The sequence below is a fragment of the Rana temporaria genome, chromosome 1 (genome assembly GCF_905171775.1).
Source record: "Rana temporaria chromosome 1, aRanTem1.1, whole genome shotgun sequence".
Classification (NCBI taxonomy): Eukaryota; Metazoa; Chordata; class Amphibia; order Anura; family Ranidae; genus Rana; species Rana temporaria.
Window position 1 is genome coordinate 337,593,392 of NC_053489.1, and position 23,207 is coordinate 337,616,598.

At 41.4% G+C, this 23,207-nt stretch overlaps 1 protein-coding gene across 2 annotated transcripts in view; it reads left to right on the top strand.

Moving 5' to 3' along the window:
- The window catches only part of SUSD1 (sushi domain containing 1), a 247,166-nt gene that overhangs the window by 107,996 nt on the left and 115,963 nt on the right, over positions 1-23,207 (top strand). For both annotated transcript variants that reach the window (XM_040361305.1, XM_040361296.1), the window contains exons 16-20: positions 7,109-7,295; positions 7,484-7,572; positions 13,663-13,819; positions 19,118-19,200; positions 22,755-22,944. In XM_040361305.1, the coding sequence (XP_040217239.1) occupies positions 7,109-7,295; positions 7,484-7,572; positions 13,663-13,819; positions 19,118-19,200; positions 22,755-22,944 (706 nt within the window). The remainder of the gene's footprint in view (positions 1-7,108; positions 7,296-7,483; positions 7,573-13,662; positions 13,820-19,117; positions 19,201-22,754; positions 22,945-23,207) is intronic.

Genomic DNA, 23,207 nt, shown 5'->3' on the forward strand with positions numbered 1-23,207 from the left:
TTAAATATTGGTAGAGTGAAGATATAGACCCATTACAAATTAATTGTACAGTCTTTGTAATTTTCTCAAGTTTGAACCATAATTGGTCACTGCCAACACTACTTGAATATACAGTACATGCTAATGTGCAGGGCCAGATTTAACCCTGAATTTATAGTATTTAACTCACAGAACATTTTGCCATGAATCTGGCAAATGCATGGGTGGCCCCAGTGTGAAAAGGCTCTTATATTAAGCAAACTAAATCTAGCAGACACAGCAACACGGCTACAAGACCCCACTTATAGTCTCAATACTTGGAGTTTGCCTTCGTTAGATAATACACATCCCAAACACTCTTTCAACTCTCCAACAGCTGGACCCCGTTGTTCTGCTTTAGGCACTCTGTAGTGTTTTAAGCCTCGTACACACGTACAAACCGGCTGTGTGTATGCTCCATTACAGTTTTCCCTACAGGAAAACTGCCGGAAAAAAAGAGAACCAGCTCTCTTTTTTCCCGCCGGGATTTCCTATGGGAAACACTGCGGTGGAGCATACACACGGCCGGAATTCCCGACCAAAGCTCTCATGGCAGTTTTCCTGTCGGGAAACCCGGTAGTGTGTAGGGGGAAAAAGTTACAGAGCAGGTTCTCGGTTTTCCCCCTCAGGTTTCCCAGTGGACTTTTTAGTGCCGGGAATCCCTTGTGTGTGTATGAGGCTTTTCACAGCTTGTTGGCATCAGAGCTCAGGAGAATAGATTCTACCTGTTTCTTGCCTGACATACAAATGGGCATGAACCACTTGCTGTGTCCCCCTAAATAAGCAGGCCCAGTATTGTCACCATGGGGGAGGTTTACTAAAACTGAAGCGCTCGGAATCTGGTGCAGCTGTACATGGTAGCCAATCAGCTTTTAATGTCAGCTTGTTCAATTAAGCTTTGACAATAAAACCTGGAAGCTGATTTGCTTTCTATGCAGAGCTGCACCAGATTTTACACTTTCCAGTTTTAGTACCCCCCCCCCCCCCCCCATGTGTCTAGTATTGCAGAGCATGCATGTTGCTGGTTAGTTTGGTGTCTCTACTAATCAAGCAAAAGCATTTCAATCTTGTGTGCGTATGGAATCCTAAAACAATAGACTTACGGTACGTTTCTTATCTTACTAAAACATGTTGGGAACTGAGTGACCTCAAAGTTTTGTGGTCATAGAAAAGTCACCATAAAGTTTGGGGTGTGTAACTGAAATGCTTGACCTGTTTGCAATTAATCAGTCTGTGTGTCATTGCTGGGGAAAAGGTAAGCCTTGCAGCAACTGAATCAAAAACACACAGCTAGTGCCATGTAAAGTGCATTATTGTTTAAAATGTATACCGATTATAGATACAGTATGGTAAAATAATTAACATTTGACCACTGCAGGTTCTTGCAGATGTGTATACATCTGAGAATAGTTTTATTTTATTGATCATTGTTTATTAAGCATAATAAAAATAAGACAGTTAGAGCCGGTTCACACAGGGGCGACCTGGGATCCGACTTTTAACCACTTGCTGACGGCCGTACGACTTTGTACGGCCTCAGCGCGGCTCCCAATCTCTAACAGGCCGTCTTTTTACGGCCGCCCCTTTGCACGTTCCCCGCGCGCGCTCCCGAGCGCGCAGCGGGGAACTGCTGTGCTGGCCGTGTCCCTTGGACACAGCCAGTCACAGATCGCCGTGAACGGCCATTCGGAGCGGCCGTTTCCTAGGCGATCTGTGCGGCCAATGAGAGATGATCTCATATGTTTACATATGAGATCATCTCTCATTCCCGGCTCTCGCAGACAGCGGTGCTGTCAGGGGAGAGAGGAGACGGATCTGTGTCTCTTGTACATAGAGACACAGATCGGTCACCCCCCACAGTTAGAACACTAATTAGGGTACACATTTAACCCCTTCCTCACCCCCTAGTGTTAACCCCTTCCCTGCCAGTCACATTTATACAGTAATTAGTGCATATTTATAGCACTGATTGCAGTATAAATGTGAATGGCGCCAAAAATGTGTCAAAAGTGTCCGATGTGTCCGCCATAACGTCGCAGTCCCAATAAAAATCGCAGATCGCCGCCATTACTAGTAAAAAAATAATAATAATAATAATTCTGTCCCTTATTTTGTAGGCGCTATAACTTTTGCGCAAACCAGTCGCTTATTGGGATTTTTTTTTTTTTTTACTAAAAATATGTAGAATACGTATCGGCCTAGACTGAGGATAAAAAAAAAAAACGTAAAAAAAAAATTGAGCTATTTATTATAGCAACAAGTAAAAAAATGTTTTTTTTTTTCAAAATTGTCGCTCTATTTTTGTTTATAGCGCAAAAAATAAAAACCGCAGAGGTGATCAAATACCACCAAAAGAAAGCTCTATTTGTGGGGAAAAAAGGACGTTAATTTTGTTTGGGAGCCACGTCGCACGACCGCGCAATTGTCAGTTAAAGCCCTCTGGTCAGGAAGGGGTTTAAGTGCCCAGTAAGGAAGTGGTTAATATGCTCCAAGTCGTCCCAAGTCGTGTGGTTGAGAAAATAAATGGAAGTGAATGGAGCCGTCTTAATACACACTACTGAAGTCGCTCCGACTTCAGAAAAGGTTCCTGTACTACTTCAATCAGACTTGTAGGCAACTTGTACCCATTGATTTCAATGGAAGTCGCCTCAGAAGTCGGATCACTGTCTTAGACCGCATTCACATCTAGGCGTTTTTACGCCTGTAGCGCTACGCCGCTGCCGCCAGAGGGCTGGAAATACATGTCCCTCTATGGAGATGGTTCACATCTCCATGCCGAACGCCGGACGCCTGACGCCTATCGCCTGAAAAAAGGTCCCGGACCTTTTTTTCAGGCGTCTTTCGGCGTTTCGGCTAGGAGATGGGAAGCATCTCCATAGAGGGGGTCATTCTGGGGCACATCTGGGCGGACAATACCGGCGTTTTGTCGCCGCAAATCGTGGTACAAAACGCTGCTATTTGTACCGCGATTTGCAGCGACAAAACGCCGCGATTTCGTCCGCCTAGATGTGAATGGAGCCTTAACTGAAGCAACAATACAGGAAGATAACATACATTTCTCAGGCAAACCCCTCCCTCCCACAGAGCTGATTGTTGTTTGATTGGCCACTGGAAAGCCTCCTGTTGCCTCCCAAAGTCGCGCTAGAAGTCGTGTTGCCCCTGTGTGAACCGGCTCTTAATGGTTATGATCACAAGATCTTCAACATAATAGCATAGGAAAGATAGAAATAAAAAATACTGGGCCAAATCCTCAGAAACGGAGCGTAACTTAACTTTTCAGAGTTAAGTTACACTGCCGTAATTCTCCGAAGTTAGGTGCCGATCCTCAAAGCACTTACCTGGAAAATTGCGGCAGTGCAACTTAACTCCGTCCGTCGCAAGGCGTTCCTAATTCAAATGGGCGATTCCCATTTAAATTAGGCGCGCTCCCGCGCCGGACGTACTGCGCATGCGTGTGACGTCATTTTTCCCGACGGGCAGCGCGTGAAATTACGTTACGTCTGGCTTTGTGGATTGCGACGGGACAATAAAGTTGCGTCGGGTAAAAAAAAAGTTACGCGCCGGGAAAAAAAATTCAAAATTTAAAAAAAATCGCGGCGATCGAAAAAAGGTCTGTTTTTACAAGGTGTTACTAGTTTACACTTTGTAAAAGCAGAACTAATTTTACGTATGCAAAACGTAACTTACGCAGAAAACACAAAGCTAAAAAGCTTTGTGGATCTGCCTAAGTACTCATTTGCATACGCAAAGCGGCATTTCGACTCGAAATGCCCCCAGCGGCGGATGCGGTACTGCATCTTAAGATCTGACAGTGTAAGTGTCTTACAGATGTCGGATCTTCTGCCTATCTTTGGAAAAATCCTTTTGAGGATCAGATCCAAAGATAGGCACAGGGATACGCAGGCTGAACAGCAGTTCCGCCTGCGTATCTCCTTTGAAGATTTGGCCCACTGTTAGTAGAAAAACCAGTTGATTTTGGCACACAAACAGTCAGACATGAGCAATGATATATAAACATTGCATAAAACATGGGTGGCTTAGATGCTGATACCACCTACAGACAAAGTCTGTAAGGTTGTACCCATTTTACACAACTGCAAGGAATGGAGTGTTTGTTGTATGTACAGTATATAATTACTATACAGCATTGGGGTCAATTCACTAACGTTTACCGCATGCGATAACATGGTCACGTGACTAATTTTCATAAATTATTGCATGCAATAAAAAAAATAATGATTATGCAGTATTTACCGCAAAAAGAAAAATGTGCCGGTAAATATCATCAAATACCGTGTGAGATAAAAAGTTGCAACCGCCATTGTATTCTCTAGGGTCTTTGCTAAAAAAACATATATAATGTCTGGGGGTTCTAAATAATTTTCTAGCAAAAAATCATGATTTTTACATGTAGGAGAGAAATGTCAGAATTGGCCTGGGTGGCAAGTGTTTAAACCGATTCAAAACGCACCCCATTTATAATGTGTAGCAGGTGTCAATAGGAAGTTTACAACACCCCAAAAGCAGGTCACAAACGCAGTGTGTTTGCCTAAACCTGCCAGCACCCGGTCGCATGGTACTTTTGTTACAGTGCATTTAAAAAAGTAGTGCATGCACTACTTTGGTACGGTGCAGTGCGATATTAGCCCATTCAAAATTAATGGGCTGAAATTGTACTGCACAGAACCTCATGTGAATCATACTGGAACAAACAGCGCATTTTAGTACGATTCATGTAAGGGCATGGTGTGAACCTGCCCTAAATCAGCTAAATTCCTGTTGCATCAAAACAAAAGTTGTGCAAAGAATTACAGTTCATTTTATTTAGAAAGCAACCTCATCCCGGTGAAACGCGTAGGCGACTTCAATAGGATTCTTTCACTATTCTCTTGTTCTGAATGGTTGTATTGTGATTGTTATCAGTTGCATTCCATTATACCATTGTTAGTGTACATTTTGTAAATTTATGTAATAAAATATATATTTTTTATACTTCCACGAGCCTCAAAGTCCGATTTTGCCCACTCTTCTTGAAGGGGTACTGTTCTATATTCTCATCACGAATAGAAAAGCCTGTTCAAACTGCTGCAAAGTTCTAAAATGCCCTCTGCTGGGTCAGAGCTAAAGTTGTCCAACCTGCAGGGGAGCTTGAACTTTGCTGAGTGCAGAACTTTAAGTTTAACTCAGCGGGGGATCATGTCTACAGACCACCACTCCCACACAGAGAGCAAGGATTCCTTTCTATAGCATTGGCAGTAGTGATGAACTAAATATACCTGGGTTTGGTTTGAGAAGGGTTTGGCAAACAATACTCAAGTTCGGATGCTGAATCCAAACCCCATTGAAATCAATGGGAACCGAATGCTAAAAAAAAACAGGATTTATATAGCGCCAGCAGTTTGCGCAATGTTTAACAATATAAAGGGAGACAGTACAGTTACAATACAATAATATAAAATACAAGAGGGTCACAAGAGGCATTGTCAAACAACTGGGATAGAGGGTGAGGTTCACTGTATTAGCAATGCCCTGCCCTGAAGAAAAAGTAACATAGCAAAAATTAAAGATAAAAAATTCCAGCAGCAATTTTATTATTTCTTAAAGTTAAATATTAAAATTGCAAAACTCTACTAAATAAAATGTCTGACCCTGCCTGTAAAGTGACACATCTGTGTGATGTATACGACTCACTACAGCAGAACTAACATTTAAAATGAAAATGTGTATTTAAAATGCCAGTGCAATTATAGCTAGCAGCCGCTTTGTTCCAGACCAGAGGTCTCCAAACTTTCTAAAAACAAGCCAGTTTACTTTCTTACAGACTATAGGGGGGCCGGACTGTGCCCACTGGGAGTAAACAATGCCCGATTGTTGGTATTGGGGAAGAAATAGTTGATGTCAGTGGGGGAAATAGTGCCCCATTTTTGTTGTCAGTGGCAGGAATATTGCCTCAAGGGCCAGATAAAGGCAAGCCAAGGGTCACATCTGGCCCCAGGGCCACAGTTTGGAGACCATTGTTCTAGTCCCTTATTCTAGATAATGAATAGATTAATAGGGACCCCTGCACAAAGAAAACAGCTTAGGGTTTACCCTCATGATTTTTACCAGGCCCTTTCAGGTCTGGTATGGATTTTAAAGGGGAACTCAATGCAAAGAAAAAAAAGTGCAGGATCCCTCCAAAAAACCTAGACCAGACTCTTATCAGAGTATGCAGCCTGGCTGGCCTGGAAATAGGGGATGGTGAGCATGTGCCCCCACTCCTTAATTATACTTGGCCACATGCCCTTAACATAGGGATTACCTTTCCCCCATGTTGATAAGAACAAGGGCCTATTCCCCATAACCCTGGTACAGTGGCTTTGGGGGTCTGTAGGTAGATAATAATGAATAAAATACACAAACATGGTTGTTGATGAGTCCTTTATTAAAAAAATGTAAATCAATGGTCAATCACTTCAACCAGCGATTTAAGTCCTCGTCATTCATCATTCACGATGAATGACACCCAGGGAAATAAAAACCCTGACAATTCTAATGTGATGGCAGATGATAACTTCCTGAGTTATTATTGGCAATAAAAAGGATGGGGCATAGATTGTGGTGACATCATTATCCAAATATGGCCATGGCCATGATTGTTCACATGATCTGCTCAGGCTGTGGCTGCTTTCTAAAGAAAAACAAACTGTAAAACGTAAAGTAAAATAAATTAAACAGTCACTGGGAAATAAAGTTGTGTATGGTTGGCTAACCTTGGGTGTTCTATAATGCTCACAGTTCATAGGAAACTCAGGCATTTTGAAGAACTATTTTAAATCTCTTACTAAAAGAGGGATCAGATAAAGTGTGGGTAGGACACACATACTATAATACACGGTCAGTGGTAAAGATGTTACTATAAAGATATTGACCTAGGTGATGAATGACGGAGGTGAGCTGATACAATTTTCCTGTAGATTCATTCATTTTATATGTCGGTTCAGTGATCCCCTTGTCACATTTTTCTTTTTTAATCATTAAAGGATTATGACATTGGCTTTTAAACTGACCATTTTATCAGTAACTGAATATTTTTATTCACCTTCCCCAGGTGTTCATACTTGGTAAAACCTGGAATCCACAGGGTTTGCTCCAGAACATCATGTTTAATTTCAGTACAGAAGAGTCTACACCAATCCTTTGCTTAGAGTTGCCTCCTGGAGCGGAATACCTAATCAATATTACTGAGTCATCCACAGAACTGTCTGCACATGTTATTCTAAACATGACAAGCCATGGTGAGTGTATATATATTTATATAAAAGCTCATGTAATGTTTCTATTAATTAAAATAGACTGCCTTTTAACATAAAATGGGTTTTTTTTTTCTATAAAACTTTAACTATCGAACATTCAAAGAGGAACTCATGAGTATAAATGTTACCCACTAAGCTACTTGTAATTATCATCTTTTTTTCTCTTGCAGAAAGTGAAAACTCTGTCAATCAGCAAACAATTAATGAAACATGCTTGCAGTTGAATAGACATTTAGATGGTTTACAAGAGTTATACAAAGTATGTTTTAATTCATATCAATGCTGTTTTCTATTTAGGGAAGCAAAAGATGAATTTAAACCAAAGTCCTAGGCATGTTAACAACTTTTTACCACCCCCCAAACCCAAAGTAAATTTATGAATACCTTCCCTGTATGCATTCCAATAATATAAGAATCACAATATTATAGGTTTGCAAATGTGACTAATAATTCCAAAAAATACATAGAGAACCTAGAAAAAAACATTGCAGTTCCAGTTTTGTATGTTGCATATTCCTTTATCTACAGATTGCTTTTAAAGCGGGGGTTCACCAGAAAATATTTTTTTAACATCAGATTGAGGCTAATTACGGGAAGCAGAATCGGGTGTTTTTTTTTAAATCAATGCAGTACTTACCGTTTTAGAGATAGATGTTCTCCGCCGCTTCCGGGTATGGTCTTCGGGACTGGGCATTCCTATTTGATTGACAGCTCTCCGACGGTCGCATACAGCGCGTCACGAGTTGCCAAAGGTTCGGCTACTTTCGGAAACTGGTGACGCGCTGTATGCGACGATCGGAAGGCTGTCAATCAAATAGGAACGCCCAGTCCCGCAGCCCATACCCGGAATCGGCGGGAGAACATCTATCTCTACAACGGTAAGTACGGCATTGATTTAAAAAAAAATACCCGTTTCTGCTTCCCGTAATTAGCCTAAATCTAATGTTAAAAGTAGATTTTTTGGGTGAACCTCCACTTTAACCTTTAATTCTTGAAGCCCCTTTAACAATAAGGGGACACTCTGATACTGTCCTCTCCCATGTATGGAATGGAATGTACTTTTTAAGTATTTTGTGCCTTTTACATTAACAAAGCTAATGCTGCGTACACACGAACGGATTTTCCGTTGGAAAAAAATCGGATGTTTTTTCAGACGGAATTCTGCTCAAGCTTGTCTTGCATACACACGGTCACACCAAATTCCGACCGTCAAGAACACGGCGATGTACAACGTAGTGTTGTACATCGCCGTGTTCTTGACGGTCGGAATTTGGTGTGACCGTGTGTATGCAAGACAAGCTGAGTTGAGAAAAATGAAGTTCAATGCTTCTGAGCATGCATCAAATTGTTTCCGAGCAGGCGTGTTTTTTTCCCATTGAAATTCCATACAGACAAACAGATTTTCCAATAGGAATTTTTTCCGTCTGAAAAGTCAGACGGAAAAAGTCAGATGGGGTATACACATGGTCGTAATATCCGATGAAAAGCTCCCATCGGAAATTCTGACCACGTGTACAGGGCATAAGGGTTCAGCAAGTAGTTAAGTGGACAAAGTCTACGGAATCGTACACACGACCGAGAAACTCGATGGGCGAAACACATCGTTTTGCTTGTTGAGTTCCTTGTGAAGCCGTCGAGAAATCCGACAAGCCAATTATCTCCATTCCCGTCAAGGAAATAGAGAACATGCTCTCTTTTTGGCTCGTTGAGTTTCTCGACAGTTTCCTTGACGAAAATGTACACACGACCGGTTTCCTCTGCACAAAAATATCTCCCAGCAAGTTTCTTGCTGGTTTTTGCCGGAAAACTCCGTCGTGTGTACGAAGCCTCAATGTTTGAAACATTTTTCTTCTGTTTTCTAAGTACCAATTACTGTATCTCTTTCCTGTTTGATGTCATTATTTGCATGATTTTGCAGGACTTTTTAGTGACAACTGTGTTTTCAGACAAGTGTCTAGGCTTTGTTAAAGTGGTCATTTTCATTTAAATTAGGGTTGTCCCGATACCACTTTTTTAGGACTGAGTACAAGTACCGATACTTTTTTTCAAGTAGTCGCCGATACCGAATACCGATACTTTTTTTAAATGTGTCCCCAAATGCAGCCATGTCCCCCCCATATGCAGCCATGTCCCCCACATATGCAGCCATGTCCCTCTAGCCATGTCCCCCACATATGCAGCCATGTCCCTCTAGCCATGTCCCTCACATATGCAGCCATGTCCCTCTAGCCATGTCCCTCACATATGCAGCCATGTCCCTCTAGCCATGTCCCTCACATATGCAGCCATGTCCCTCTAGCCATGTCCCTCACATATGCAGCCATGTCCCTCTAGCCATGTCCCTCACATATGCAGCCATGTCCCTCACATATGCAGCAATGTCCCTCTAGCCATGTCCCTCACATATGCAGCAATGTCCCTCTAGCCATGTCCCTCGATGCGGCGGCGGCAGCGGCGGGGGGGGAAAGGGGGGGGAAAGTATTCTATTTAGGTATCGGGGGTATTTGCGCGAGTACGAGTACTCCCGCAAATACTCGGTATCGGTCCCGATACCGATACTGGTATCGGTATCTGGACAACCCTAATTTAAATCTATTATTGTTTTTCAATAACTGAAGAATAAGGGAAAACAGCAATGAATTTTGATGACACTGCCAATATAGTACATAGATAAATGCTGTTTTTCAATTGTTGCACCAAGGGGGGCAGATGATACAAAAGCTTTAAAGTAAACTTGTGCTTAGCCTATCCATGGAAGGGCAATGGGTTTGCGTTAAACCCCCTATCAACAGTAGCAGGGGAGCTAATGGAAATAACAGGTACTTTGAAGTATTGAAGGGCGCATGACTGCACAGTACTGCAGCAGGGTGTCCAACATAAGACTCTGGCGACATATAGCTTATACATAGCTTTCTTTTTGCTATTAACAGCTAAATGTAGTGGTTGTGCAGTGAAATGGAAAGGGAAATTTATGATTCTATGAAGGTTTGAAATAAAATAAACTTGTTGATTTACCCTGCACAGCAAAAGTCCCATTAATGTTAATATTTGATTTCTATATTTTACCAGTTCTTTTTAGATGAGGTGTTTTCTTGATATGCCGGGGCATTCTTTTTTACAGTGACACCACAGATGCAGGTGTATTTCTCCCTAAGGCCCTGTTCACCCATAGTGCAGTGACCTGTGTTTTAATGCACTGTTAGTGGTCAATCGGAAGAAGAATGTTGACTGTCAGTGGAAAATAAAAAAATGCCCCAGCATTCGGGAAAAAAATGCCCTGTTATCAGTGGTCAAAGGAATGAAAAAGGTTCTCAGGTGCCAGGGATCAGTGGGAACAAAATGACTTGGGATTGGAAAAAAAATATCTCAGTGCTGGTGGTTGGAAAAATGTCCCCAGCATAGGGAAAAAAATGCTCTGGCATCGGCAGTCATTGAAAACCAAAAAAGCCCCCAGGTTCTTGGTAGCTTTGCAGGTGCTATAACGCTAAAAATAGTGCCTGCAAAGTGACCTGAAACAGCTGCTGCTGTCTCTCCAGTGTAAGAGCCCCACAGGCTTTCACACTGGAGCGATGCGCTAGCAGGACGGTAAAAAAAACGTCCTGCTAGAAGCATCTTTGGGGCGGTGAAGTAGCGGTGTGTATACCACTCCTCCACTGCTCCTGCCCATTGAAATCAATGGGGCACCGCAGCTATACTGCCGGCAAAGCGCCTCTGCAGAGGCACTTTGTGGTGGTTTTAACCATTTCTCGGCTGCTAGCGGGAGGGTAAAAGTGCCCCGCTAGCGGCCGAATAGTGATGCAAAATTGACGGTAAAGCACCACTAAAAATTTTTAGCGGCGCTTTACTACGGACGCCACCCCAGCCCCAGTGTGAAAGGGGTCTAACCCACGGAATGTGGGATTTTGTTATTCCCACACGAGCTGGAACAGTTGGGGGTCTGCATATGGAAACTGAATGTAGAAAGGGAGGGGAGCTCACTAGCATAATCAATATAGTTTTATTTTATTTATATATTTTATTTATTTCAGGTACTTATATAGCGCTGTCAATGTATGCAGTGCTTTACATATACATTGTACATTTACATCAGTCCCTACCCTCAAGGAGTTTACAATCAAATGTCCCTAACTCACATTCAAATACTAGGGCCAATTTAGATAGGAGACATTTATGACCTATTATTAGGAAGGAAAAGCATACAACACACATACCCCAAAAAATAAAGATTCTGGCTGTAATTTTGTCTGAAAATGAACATGTTTTGGGGGGGATAGGTATGCTTCAGGTGATGACCACTCTAAAAAGGATAGCTTCTTGACTGTCATGTTGATACTTTGGTATTGATATTTTAGCCACTAATTTGACTTGACTGCTGTGTGCTTGTTTCACTCTTTGAAGTTTTTAGCTGGAACAAAGCAAAGCAACTAACATTTTTAGAATGAGCCCAACAAAAGCAGCATATATAGTTCTCTTATGACAGGTGTTTTGCAACAACAGACTGCTGTTTTTCCTAAGGTATTGTAGCAGACAATGGCATTGACAACACAGTGAGTTGAGTTTGTTGTTTATTAAAAAAAAAAAATGTATATATGTTTTCGGGTGGTTATAGGCAGTTTATTAGAAGCAGTCAATGATCCTGATTTTGAGCATTATTTGTGTCTATTAGTCCTTTTTAGCTTTGCTGTAGGGACAATAACAGCAGTCAGACATGCTCATAGGGGGATGTTCTAATGTCTTAGAATAACTTCCTGTGGACAGGTCCTTAATCTCTTAAGCCCCGTACACACGGGCCGAATGCCAGGCAACATCGGCAGGTTCAATAAAAAACATACGACATTCAGCCCGTGTGTAAGCCCCCTTGGTTGAATAGAAAAAAACTCATAGGGCCAGATCCACGAAGCAGTTACGCTGGTGTATCTATTGATACGCCGCGTAACTTCTAGGTTGCTCCGGCGTATCTTTGTTTTGTATCCACAAAACAAGATACGCCTGAAGCTGGGCTAGATTCGACTGGCGTACGTCTTAGTACGCCGTCGGATCTAAGGTGCATATTTACGCTGGCCGCCAGGTGGCGCTTCCGTCGATTTCCGCGTTGAGTATGCAAATTAGCTAGATATGCCAATCCACAAACGTACGTCCGGCCGGCGCATTTTTTACGTTGTTTCCGTAAGGCTTTTTTCGGCGTAACGTTACCCCTGCTCTATGAGGCGTACGCAATGTTAAGTATGAACGTCGGGCCAGTGTTGAATTTTCCGTTGTGTACGTCGTTTGCGTAAAACGGTCGCGAATAGGGCTTTGCGTAGAATTATATTCACGTCGAAAGCATTGGCTTGTTGCGGGTTAATTTGGAGCATGCGCACTGGGATACCGCCACGTTCAGAAAAAACGTAATTTACGTCGGGTCAAGACGTATTAACATAAAACACGCCCACAACTTAGTGATTTGAATTGCGCGCCCTTACGCCGACACATTTACACTACGCCACCGTAACTTACGGCGCAAATTCTTTGTGGATACGGAAAATACACTGTAAGTTACGGCGGCGTAGTGTATCTGAATGCGCGGCGCTACGTGGATCTGGCCCCTAGTGTGTACCAGGCTTACTCTTTTTTGTAAAAGACTGAAGCCTATGGTGCTGTGAACCAAGTATGGTGGTGGATTCTAATAATCTTTTGGATTTCCGTAAAAGCAAGCAGGTTTCTCACGACCTCTCATTTTTAGGCATACATCTGTTCTCCTGTGCCCCCCCCCCCCTATTCTTAAACTGAAAGGATGCACACAAGGGGCCTGGTGTAGTAAATAGTGGTGAAAGGAAGTAGTGCTATGTCTACTTTACCCAGTTATGGGCACAGAAGTTCCTAATTTTTTAAATCTTCCTACACACAATAAAGTTTTTGATGTAAGCACATGTTCTGTTAATTTTCACTTCACATTTTAGACCCAAGAAGTCATGTATGAAAGTAAGTAAGTTTGCAGTACCAGAAGCATTGCAGAAATATATTTGCAAGCGTAGAATTGTGTTTTCTGTATGTAAGAAGTAAAACTATATATTTTTAAGTTACAACCCACACTAGGCAGCTATTTTTCCCAGGAGGAATGTAAAGAAACAGGTGAAGTGAAGGTTCCCCCGTTTATATCAATTATATGTTTGGATTAACATGCTCAGATACGTGTCCTACTTGATGCATATTGCTAATAATTGGGCAATGCTTGGTTGCTTTGGCTTTGCTCCAGTTATGCTTCACCTGCAGATTTTTGTTTCAGTAATGATAAAAATAATTCTGCTTGGTGAAAAAGCTTTTAGATAAGATTTGGCTAATTGTCTATATGTACTTTTTGTGTTAATAGTTGTATGTTAAAGGAGGAAGATGGTCTCCCAAGGATTTGCTTCAGGATGTGTTTTTTAACATCAATACAGACCAAAATGTCACTACAGTATGCTTGGAATTACCCATGGACAATATATTTCCTCCAAATATCACCAGGACCCACTCCAACCTAGTTGGTAAGTTATGTATTAGTAGGGTTTTTATCTTAAAAAGAAAAATTCTTAAAGCAGGGGGATCCGCGGGAAATCGTTTTTTTTATTTTTTAAACATTCTATGGGGTGTTACAATGCAAAGCTGTACTCACTTGTTTGGTTTCTGCAAATACAGCCTGGCAAAGATGAAAAATGTATTTTCCGTTTCAGGGAGTTTCCATTTTTCTTGTGGGCATTGTGAAGCCCACAAGCAATCGTTTCCTGATAGCGGTGAATGCTGATCTCCCAGCATTCACCGCTAGTTCTCTGCGCCTGCGCAGTGTTTAAGGCGAGTAGCGCCGTAAACTTACTGGTTGCCATCACAACGGGCGGCGTCAGTTAAAGTACACGCCCTGTTGTGATGGTATGCGAGATTTTGCTGAACGGTGTTCCGCATTGTCTCCTGGGAAAAATGACTCTGTGCTCCCAGGAGACCTTGCGGTGAGATCCCAGTAAACACTGCGTTGCTGGGGAACAAACTGGAGACGCCTACTCCTGCGGGAGTCCGAAACCGGAAGTCCAAATTTACCCTGCTATTTTAAGGTATTAAAATTAACATAAAATCAGCAGGCATTTCGATATATATGTGTTGCGATTATAAGGATAACACTGTGTTGTAATTTGGGTGAACCTCTGCTTTAAGTAGATATCTTGTGTAAAGGATTTCTTTTTTTCATCTTATTGTTTTGCTTCCATGTAATTGTCTCTTAAATGTAATTCCACGTGGTTGTCTCTTAAAAACAACCATATTCAATAATGTACATCTACTATAGCGAATTGTGCCAAAAACTCAATGAATTGATATGCAATTCAAGGAAGAAAGTACTCAGATAGCAATAATATTAATGAGGTTCTCCAGAAGAAACTTCATGGAAAAGTGCAAATTTCTTTGACAATGTATGTACCAAACTAAACTCAGCAAAATGATATGCCAGATTTGCTCCACCAGACACCACAAAAAGTAATAAAGTCATGTCTCAATTTTGGCCTCTTCAATGAACAAACAGATCATAAAGTACAGGTACATAGAACTCATTTAAACATCAGAAAAGCTGGATAGCCACAGTACGTCTTAAAAAAAACAAAAAAAAACACACCTCACTATAAAGTGCAAACAAGAAGAGGACTAGACTAATTGTGCTGTCAATCTTAATAAAAAGCTCACTTAAAAACATAAATATTACAATTACATAGGAAGTGCTATCACCCAGCACAAAGGAATGATTGCTTGCTTATTCCTGTACTAGAACATAGTGACATTCACATCATACAAATAGCATAATTAACCCTTTGTATTCCACAAACAAGGGTTGAATCACTCTATTTGTATGATGGGAGAATCACAGTGTTCCACTTCTCCTGACGAAGTCTGCTGGAGACAAAACATATAGGGTTTGAACACTGTGACATCATCATGCATACAACATGCTGCACACACACATGCACAATACCAGAAAGTGATAGTGTGGTATCCCAATACAGAACTATGTGTTCTTACCTTATTGCTGGGTGAGAGCCCTACCTATGTAAATAGATATTAACATTTTTATTGAGCTTTTAATAAAGATTGTTGGAGCAATGAACCTCTTTTTCTCTTGTATGCACTTTATAGCTTATTAAGAAGTAGTGCAGCTATCCATCTTTCCTTGCACTTAAATGGGAACTACTGTATACTGTATATCTGTGCTTTTTGACCTGTTTATTTGTTGAAGGGGTCAAAACTAAGAGGCGGGTTTATCACCTTTTCATGTTTCTGGTGGAGTAAATCTGGCACATCACTTCGCCAGTTTTATTTTGACAAACTTTTGGATAGAGTTTTAATTTCTGGAACATTTTATTGATGTTATCATTAAAAAGGACTTTCTACCTTGAATTGCTCATCATGTTTATGGTCACCATAGTTTTGGCATGGTTCTTTATAGTGGATGGAAATGATTAATGTATACAGTGATTATTTATTTTCAATGATTATATACAGTAAATGCAATGAAAGTTTTGATTAAATAAGGCTTCATATATATTTATTGCCCTAATTTGTAGCACTGTAATTCGTTTTCATTTTTTTTATCTTTGCAATATTTACAGGTGTATAGCTGCTTGGTTATGGGGGTTTTATTTAACACTTTACACAAAAGTGAAAATCAGAAGTGTCTGGGCAATATCACCATGCTTTTTCAATCAGATTTAGAAAACATATTAATATTCAAAATATATCGGTCATCAGTATCAAGCAGTGTTCACCCTAAGCAGTCTGGGTACAGCCACTTTAGGCAGGGAGCTCTCTGTAGAAGCTTGTACACTGAGGGCCAGATTCACAAAAGAGATACGACGGCGTATCCCCTGATACGCCGTTGTATCTCTGAGATACGATTGTCGTATCTATGCGCCTGATTCATAGAATCAGGTTACGCATAGATAGCCCTAAGATCTGACAGGTGTAACTGTGTTACACCGTCCGATCTTAGGCTGCAATTCTAGGCCGGCCGCTAGGTGGCGATTCCATTGCGGTCGGCGTAGAATATGCAAATGACTAGTTACGCCGATTCACGAACGTCCGCTTTGCCCGTCGATCTAAATTTACATTGTTTCCGTAGAGATGCGTCGCGTAAAACTAAGCATGCCCTCTAGGTGGTCTAAGCAATGTTAAGTATGGCCGTCGTTCCCGCGTCAAATTTTTAAATTTCACGTCGTTTGCGTAAGTCGTCCGTGAATGGCGCTGGACGCCATTTATGTTAACGGCGAAACCAATGATGTCCTTGCGACGTCATTTAGCGCAATGCACGTCGGAAAATTTTAGGGACGGAGCATGCGCAGTACCTTCGGCGCGGGAACGCGCCTAATTTAAATGGTGCCCGCCCCATTTGAATTAGTCGGGCTTGCGCCGAGCGGATTTACGCCGCCGCAAGTTTACAGGTAAGTGCTTTGTGAATCAGGCACTTACGCTGTAAACTCGCGGCGGTGTAACGTAAATGGGATACGTTACGCCGCCGCAGCGTAACGTAGTTCTATGTGAATCTGGCCCTGAGCATCTAAAATGTACAGCCATGACCAAAAGTTTTGAGAATGACACAAATATTAATTTTCACAGCGTCTGTGGCTTTGTGTTTTTAGATCCTTTTGTCAGATGTTACTATGGTATATTGAAGTATAATTACAAGCATTTCATAAGTGTCAAAAGCTTTTATTGACAATTACATTAAGTTTATGCAAATAATCAATATTTGTAGTGTTGACCCTTCTTTTTCAAGACCTTTGCAATTCGCCCTGGCATGCTGTCAATCAACTTCTTGGCTACATCCTGACTAATGGCAGCCCATTCTTGCATAATCAATGCTTGGAGTTTGTCAGAATTTGTGTGTTTTTTTATTGTTCACCCGTCTCTTGAGGATTGACCACAAGTTCTCAATATAATTAGGGTCTGGGGAGTTTCTGACCATGCATCCAAAATGTCGATGATTTGTTCCTTGCTCAAGCCACTTGGTTATCACTTTTGCCTTATGGCAAGGTGGCAAAGGTGCTCCATCATGCTTGGAAAAGGCATTGTTTCTCACCAAACTGTTCTTTGATGGATGGGAGAAGTTGCTTTTGAAGGATATTTTTGTACCAATCTTTATTCATGGCTTAGGCAGAATTGTGAGTGAGCTCACTTCCTTGGCTGAGAAGCAACCCCACACATGAATGGTCTCAGGTCGCTTTACTGTTGGCATGACACAGGACTGATGGTAGCACTCACCTTTTCTTCTCTGGACAAGTTTTTTTTACAGATGCCGCCAACATTTGGAAAAAGAATTCATCAGAGAAAATGACTTTACCCCAGTTTTCAGCAGTCCAATCCCTGTACCTTTTTCATAATATCAGTCTCACCCTGATGTTTTTCCTGGAGAGAAGTGGCTTCTTTGCTTCCCTTCTTGACACCAGGCCATCCTCCAAAAATCTTAGCCTTGCTCTGCGTGCAGATTCACTCACAATTGCCAGCTGCCATTCTTAAAGGAACACTAAAGGTACAATTATTATTTTTTTTAAATAACATACATGTTATACTTACCTCCACTGTGCAGATCGTTTTGCACAGAGTGACCCGGATCCGTGTCTTCTGGGGTCCCTCGGCGGCTGTCTCGGCTCCTCCTCGCAAAAGCTTTCCACGTTCATGCGAGCTCCCTCGCATGGTGGAAAGCTTTTGCGAGCGCGCTCCCGTGATACAGCAGCGGCCATAGCCGCCGACTGTATCACTCGGCCCCGCCCCCCGGCGCGCCGCGTCATCCGCTGTGATTGACAGCAGCGCCAGCCAATGGCTGCGCTGCTATCAATCCGCCCAGCCTAGCCAATCAACAGCCAGGCTGGGAACCGAGCAGGATGACAAGCACGCGCCCGGGACTTTCGAACGGTGAGGTAAGTAAAACGGGGGCTAGGGGGGGGGGGGCGGTGCTGTCAGATGTTTTTTTACCTTAATGCATAAGATGCATTAAGGTAAAAAAACGTTTACCTTTACAACTCCTTTAAGCAAGCTCTGCACTGGTGGTGCCCCGATCCCGTAGCTGAATCAACTGTAGGAGACAGTCCTGGTGCTTGCTGGACTTTCTTGGGCACCCAGAAGTCTTCTTAACAAATGCAGTGGACATGTTTTTTATGGGATTAAGTTAATTTTCATGACAAAGAGGGACTTTGCAATTAATTGTAATTCATCTGTAATTCATAACATTTTAGAGTATATGTAAATTGCCCTCATAAAAATTGATGGAGCAGACTTTGTGAAAAATAATATTTGTGGCATTCTTAAAGTGGAAGTAAACCCTCCTATCGTTTTCAACCAAGGAAGCGGCCATCTTGACCTCTGTTTAATCTGCAACTGCCATGCTGCTGTAAATGTGACCTGTTATGAAACCAGCCATTGGATGGTTTGGCAGTTTGGTTGAGAGCACAAACAAATGTGACAGCTAGCATTTCCGGCATGCCGGGAATGTTAACTGTTTTTGTAACTATGAAATTGAAGGGTTTACTTCCACTTTAAAATGTTTGACCATGGCTGTAGGAAAAGAGGGATGGTTGAAAAGGCATCAAGCTGCGTTTTCCAAACCACGATGCATAGATTATTGTGATATATGTTTGTTTTTACTGTTTGTAATAGATAGCATGCCCCACTTTATGTTGTTTTATACTGTTTTATTTGATTTAAGTTTATGTTTCTTTTGCTTTTGTACAAACTGAAGTATAAATGAGCATCTTTCTGTAAAACACAAGTTACACATATTTAGATATTTCCTAACTATTAGTATATGTTTTTAGGAGGTCCTATTCAAAATTTGACATTACTTAATGACTCTTGTTTGGTATGGAGACGAGAATCGAAGTCAGCAGAGCTGTATGTGGTAAGCTTTTGAAAATTTACCATTTTAATTGGGTATAAATGCTATCATTTGTCATGTGAAACACTGTGGTTGATTTACTAAAGACAAATAGACTGTGCACTTTGCAAGGGCATTTGCTTCAGAGCTTTGCAATTGTGATGAAGCTCTGCTAAACTCCATCATTTAATCATGTGCAAGCAAAATGCGTTTTCTTTTATTTTTCTTGCATGTTATTGGGTATTCTTTGCAAAGTGAAGCTTCACCTCATTTACTGAGCTCTGGAGGAAATGCCCTTGCAGAGTGCACAGTCTATTTTCCTTTAGTAAATCAATCCCATTATTTCCAGGTTTTATTGCCAACGTTAAAGCTGAACTCCAACCTGACCTTTATTGTTGCACAGTTATACAGGCTCCTTTCCTGCACTGAAATTACTTACTGATTACTTGATTTCAGGGTACACTGTAAGCTTTTCATAATGTGCATTATAAGATGCAACAAGTCAGACAGAGCCCAGGTACTGTAATTTCCTGGCTGGACTCATCCAGCATCATCTAGCCATTTTATCTTCCACCTTACTAGAACATCCACCTGGAAAAAATACTTTATGCCTCCTTTATGGCATCAAAACATTTTTAGAACAGTTGAGATAATAGACTCAGAAAGTTTTTGCAGAATTGCCCAGAAAGATGTGACCTCCAGGCCATTGATATTATGCAACGTTCTTACAAAGACAATCCCTACTTTACACCAGTTGAACAAAAATTAAATCATCTGTGCTTTGTTGCAACTTTACGTCACTTCCTTTAGAGTCTATTTTTCACATATGAGTAGTACCTTGGACACTCCATCTGCACTTACTTGCTTACTTAATAGCAACAGGATTACACAATTCACCCTTTTTTGGCAGCCTTATTAGTCAAGGTGCAAAATACCATGATTGCACAGAGCTGATGCTTACTTCTGAGATTTTCCAACAGTGCCAGCTAGTACACAGCCCTCTTATGGAAACCTATACCCATGGTGCAACCTTTCTAGTGCCAGTGACCTAGTTTCCAAATGATAAGTACTGCGTAAACTGTTGGGGCTGTATAAATCCTGTATTATAATAGTAGTAATCATTGAGGCACACCTGATGGATTTGACAAAGTCTCACCCACCCCTCCAAATTGTCCAACTAATTTCCAATGCCTGTTGATCTTACCATATGCAACGATTAGGAGGGTTGAAAAACCTCTCTAAAAAAATGTGGGCAAATCATGAGGCAGTATATGTATAAAAGTATTAATTGAATTACAAAAAATTAAAACAACATATAACAAACCAACAACACCCTATTACTTGACAACAGATCACAAATACAACAGACATAGAGGTTTGGATCCCATGTGAAATAAATTTGAAGTCTGTGATAAATATATATATATATATCAAAGGGTATGATCCAACCATTCCTCCACGTTTGCTTATCAACACATTTGAACATTTTATAGCTTCCTCAGGACATACTGGGTAGGTGCTGATAGGCCTTGAAACCAAGTATTGGGGGACACCACACAGCACAAAATACAAATCAAAATAGTCTTACTGGGGATCCACTTCCAAATATTCAAGATATTCAACATATGTGTATAGCCCCCACACACATGGAGGAGAATATGGAGGGTCCAACCTCCAATGAAACCAAAGTCACTGACAAGTTCTAGTGGGAATAAACTTGATGTATATCAATTGTATTATAGGATAGAAAGATACAGTGCTTCAAAGTTAGAAATTAGAAATCAGAGGTAGATATCAGGAATACAGGGCCAGATTCACGTAGGGCAGCGGCGGCGTAACGTATCGTAGATACGTTACACCGCCACAATTTTTCATCGCAAGTGCCTGATTCACCAAGCACTTGCGATGAAAACCTACGCCGGCGGCCTCCGGCGCAAGGCGGGCCAATTTAAATTAGGCGCGCTTCCACGCCGGACCTACCGCGCATGCTCCGTTTCCGAACTGCCGCCGTGCATTGCGCGCCGTGACGTAATTTTTTCGAACGGCGACGCACGTAGCGTAATTCCGTATTCCCGGACGGCTTACGCAAACAACGTTATTTTTTAAATTTCGACGCGGGAACGACAGCCATACTTTATACAGCAATACGATTGCTGTGTAAAGTTAAGGCACCAAAAAAAAACGACTAACTTTGCGACGGGAAACTAGACTAGCGGCGACGTAGCGAACGCGAAAAACCGTCGGGAATCGCCGTAACTCCTAATTTGCATACCCGACTCTGGTTTACGACGCGAACTCCCCCCAGCGGCGGCCGCGGTATTGCATCTTAAGATCCGACAGTGTAAAACAATTACACCTGTCGGATCTTATGGCTATCTATGCGTAACTGATTCTATGAATCAGTCGCATAGATAGAAACAGAGATACGACGGAGTATCAGCAGATACGCCATAGTATCTCCACTGTGAATCTGGCCCACAGTGTATATCCCTGAGGCCTCGTACACACGACCGAGTTTCTCGGCAAAAAACAGAAAGAAACTTGCTGGTTTTTTTTTTTGGCCGAGGAAACCGGTCGTGTGTAAATTTTTGGACGAGGAAACTGTGGAGGAACTCTTCGAGCCAAAAAGAGAGCATGTTCTCTTTTTCCTCGACCGGAATGGAGAAAATTGGCTCGCCGAGTTCCTCGACAGCCTCACAAGGAACTCGACGAGCAAAACGATGTTTTTCCGCCCGTCAAGTTCCTCGGCCGTGTGTACGAGGCTTTAGGCAGTGTCACTCCTTTTAGTACGCATCAAAGATAGAGAAGCCTTTCAATAATATAGAAACATTTCCTCATTAGGGGGCTTGATGGTAGAGCCAGATACAAAACCTTAAGTTAGTAGGGTAAAGGCACCTTTCCTGCCTCCATTAACTGGAAACAGCAGGTGTCCCCGGCGACTGAAGCACCGTATCTTTACTTATCTTCTTTGCAATAAACATAAGCTGCCTTCTTTTGTTGCTACTGCATCTGAGTAATACTTTTGCTGAACTTCAGACATCTTTTATATTACATTCAGTGTAATAGAATTTTTATTTAGGGGTGATTGTTGGTAAATCGCTTGCCAAACAGCATCAATGGGAGTGTAAACATTTTAAGAGCTACATCTAAATCCTGGAGATAATGTGTCCATAGACCACAATGTCCATGGATCCTCACCAACAGCTACTAAGAGTTTCTCAGTTGTTAATAATCATATCACACAATTATCAATATAATGTCTTCTATATTTATATTAATTACATTTACTTTTCAGCCTTTGAATAAGGGGACTTTTTTTTGTTTTAGATAGTGGAAAAGGGTCAGAACCGCTATCAAATGCTGCTTGCCAGGCCATAATTACAGATATTTCTCCTCACATTCTGCTCTGTCGATAGAATTTTACCAGACAGAAAGAAAAATGAAGTCTGCAACAGCAACAAAGACAGAATTATTATTTTTTTTTTTACTAAATGCACTACTAGAGTAGCTGAAGACTATAACCCCTATAAATCAAACTGTTTTTCCTATTTTTATTAATGTTTTCTACTGTTTTGTAGATTTCTGCCAATGGGCATAGATATCTTCAGAAGGACTTCAAGCACATCCTCATTTTTAATGTCAGCATAGATGAGCCACATCCAGTTATATGCTTGGAGCTAAAAAAGGAGACAAACTACACAGTGGAACTAATGTCAGTTTCTTTCTCTCAATATCCTGCACAAATCAACATCCTTTCCACAATATCAGGTACAGTTCCAAACTGGTGTTTTACTGTAAAAAAGGACTAGAAAGATATATACTGTGTTTTCCTTTTTTAAGGTGTGAAAGAGAAAACATGATTTTCATTTTGCAAGCTAATATCAAGTCTATAATATCAGTTTTCCTCTACGATCACTACTCTTTCCAAGAGACCCCCTTGACTGCTGACTACAATGAACCCACTTCTTCATGTGCTGATGTTCTCGTCTGTATTTCTTTGCTTCACTGCTTTTGAATGTATATGTTCTATT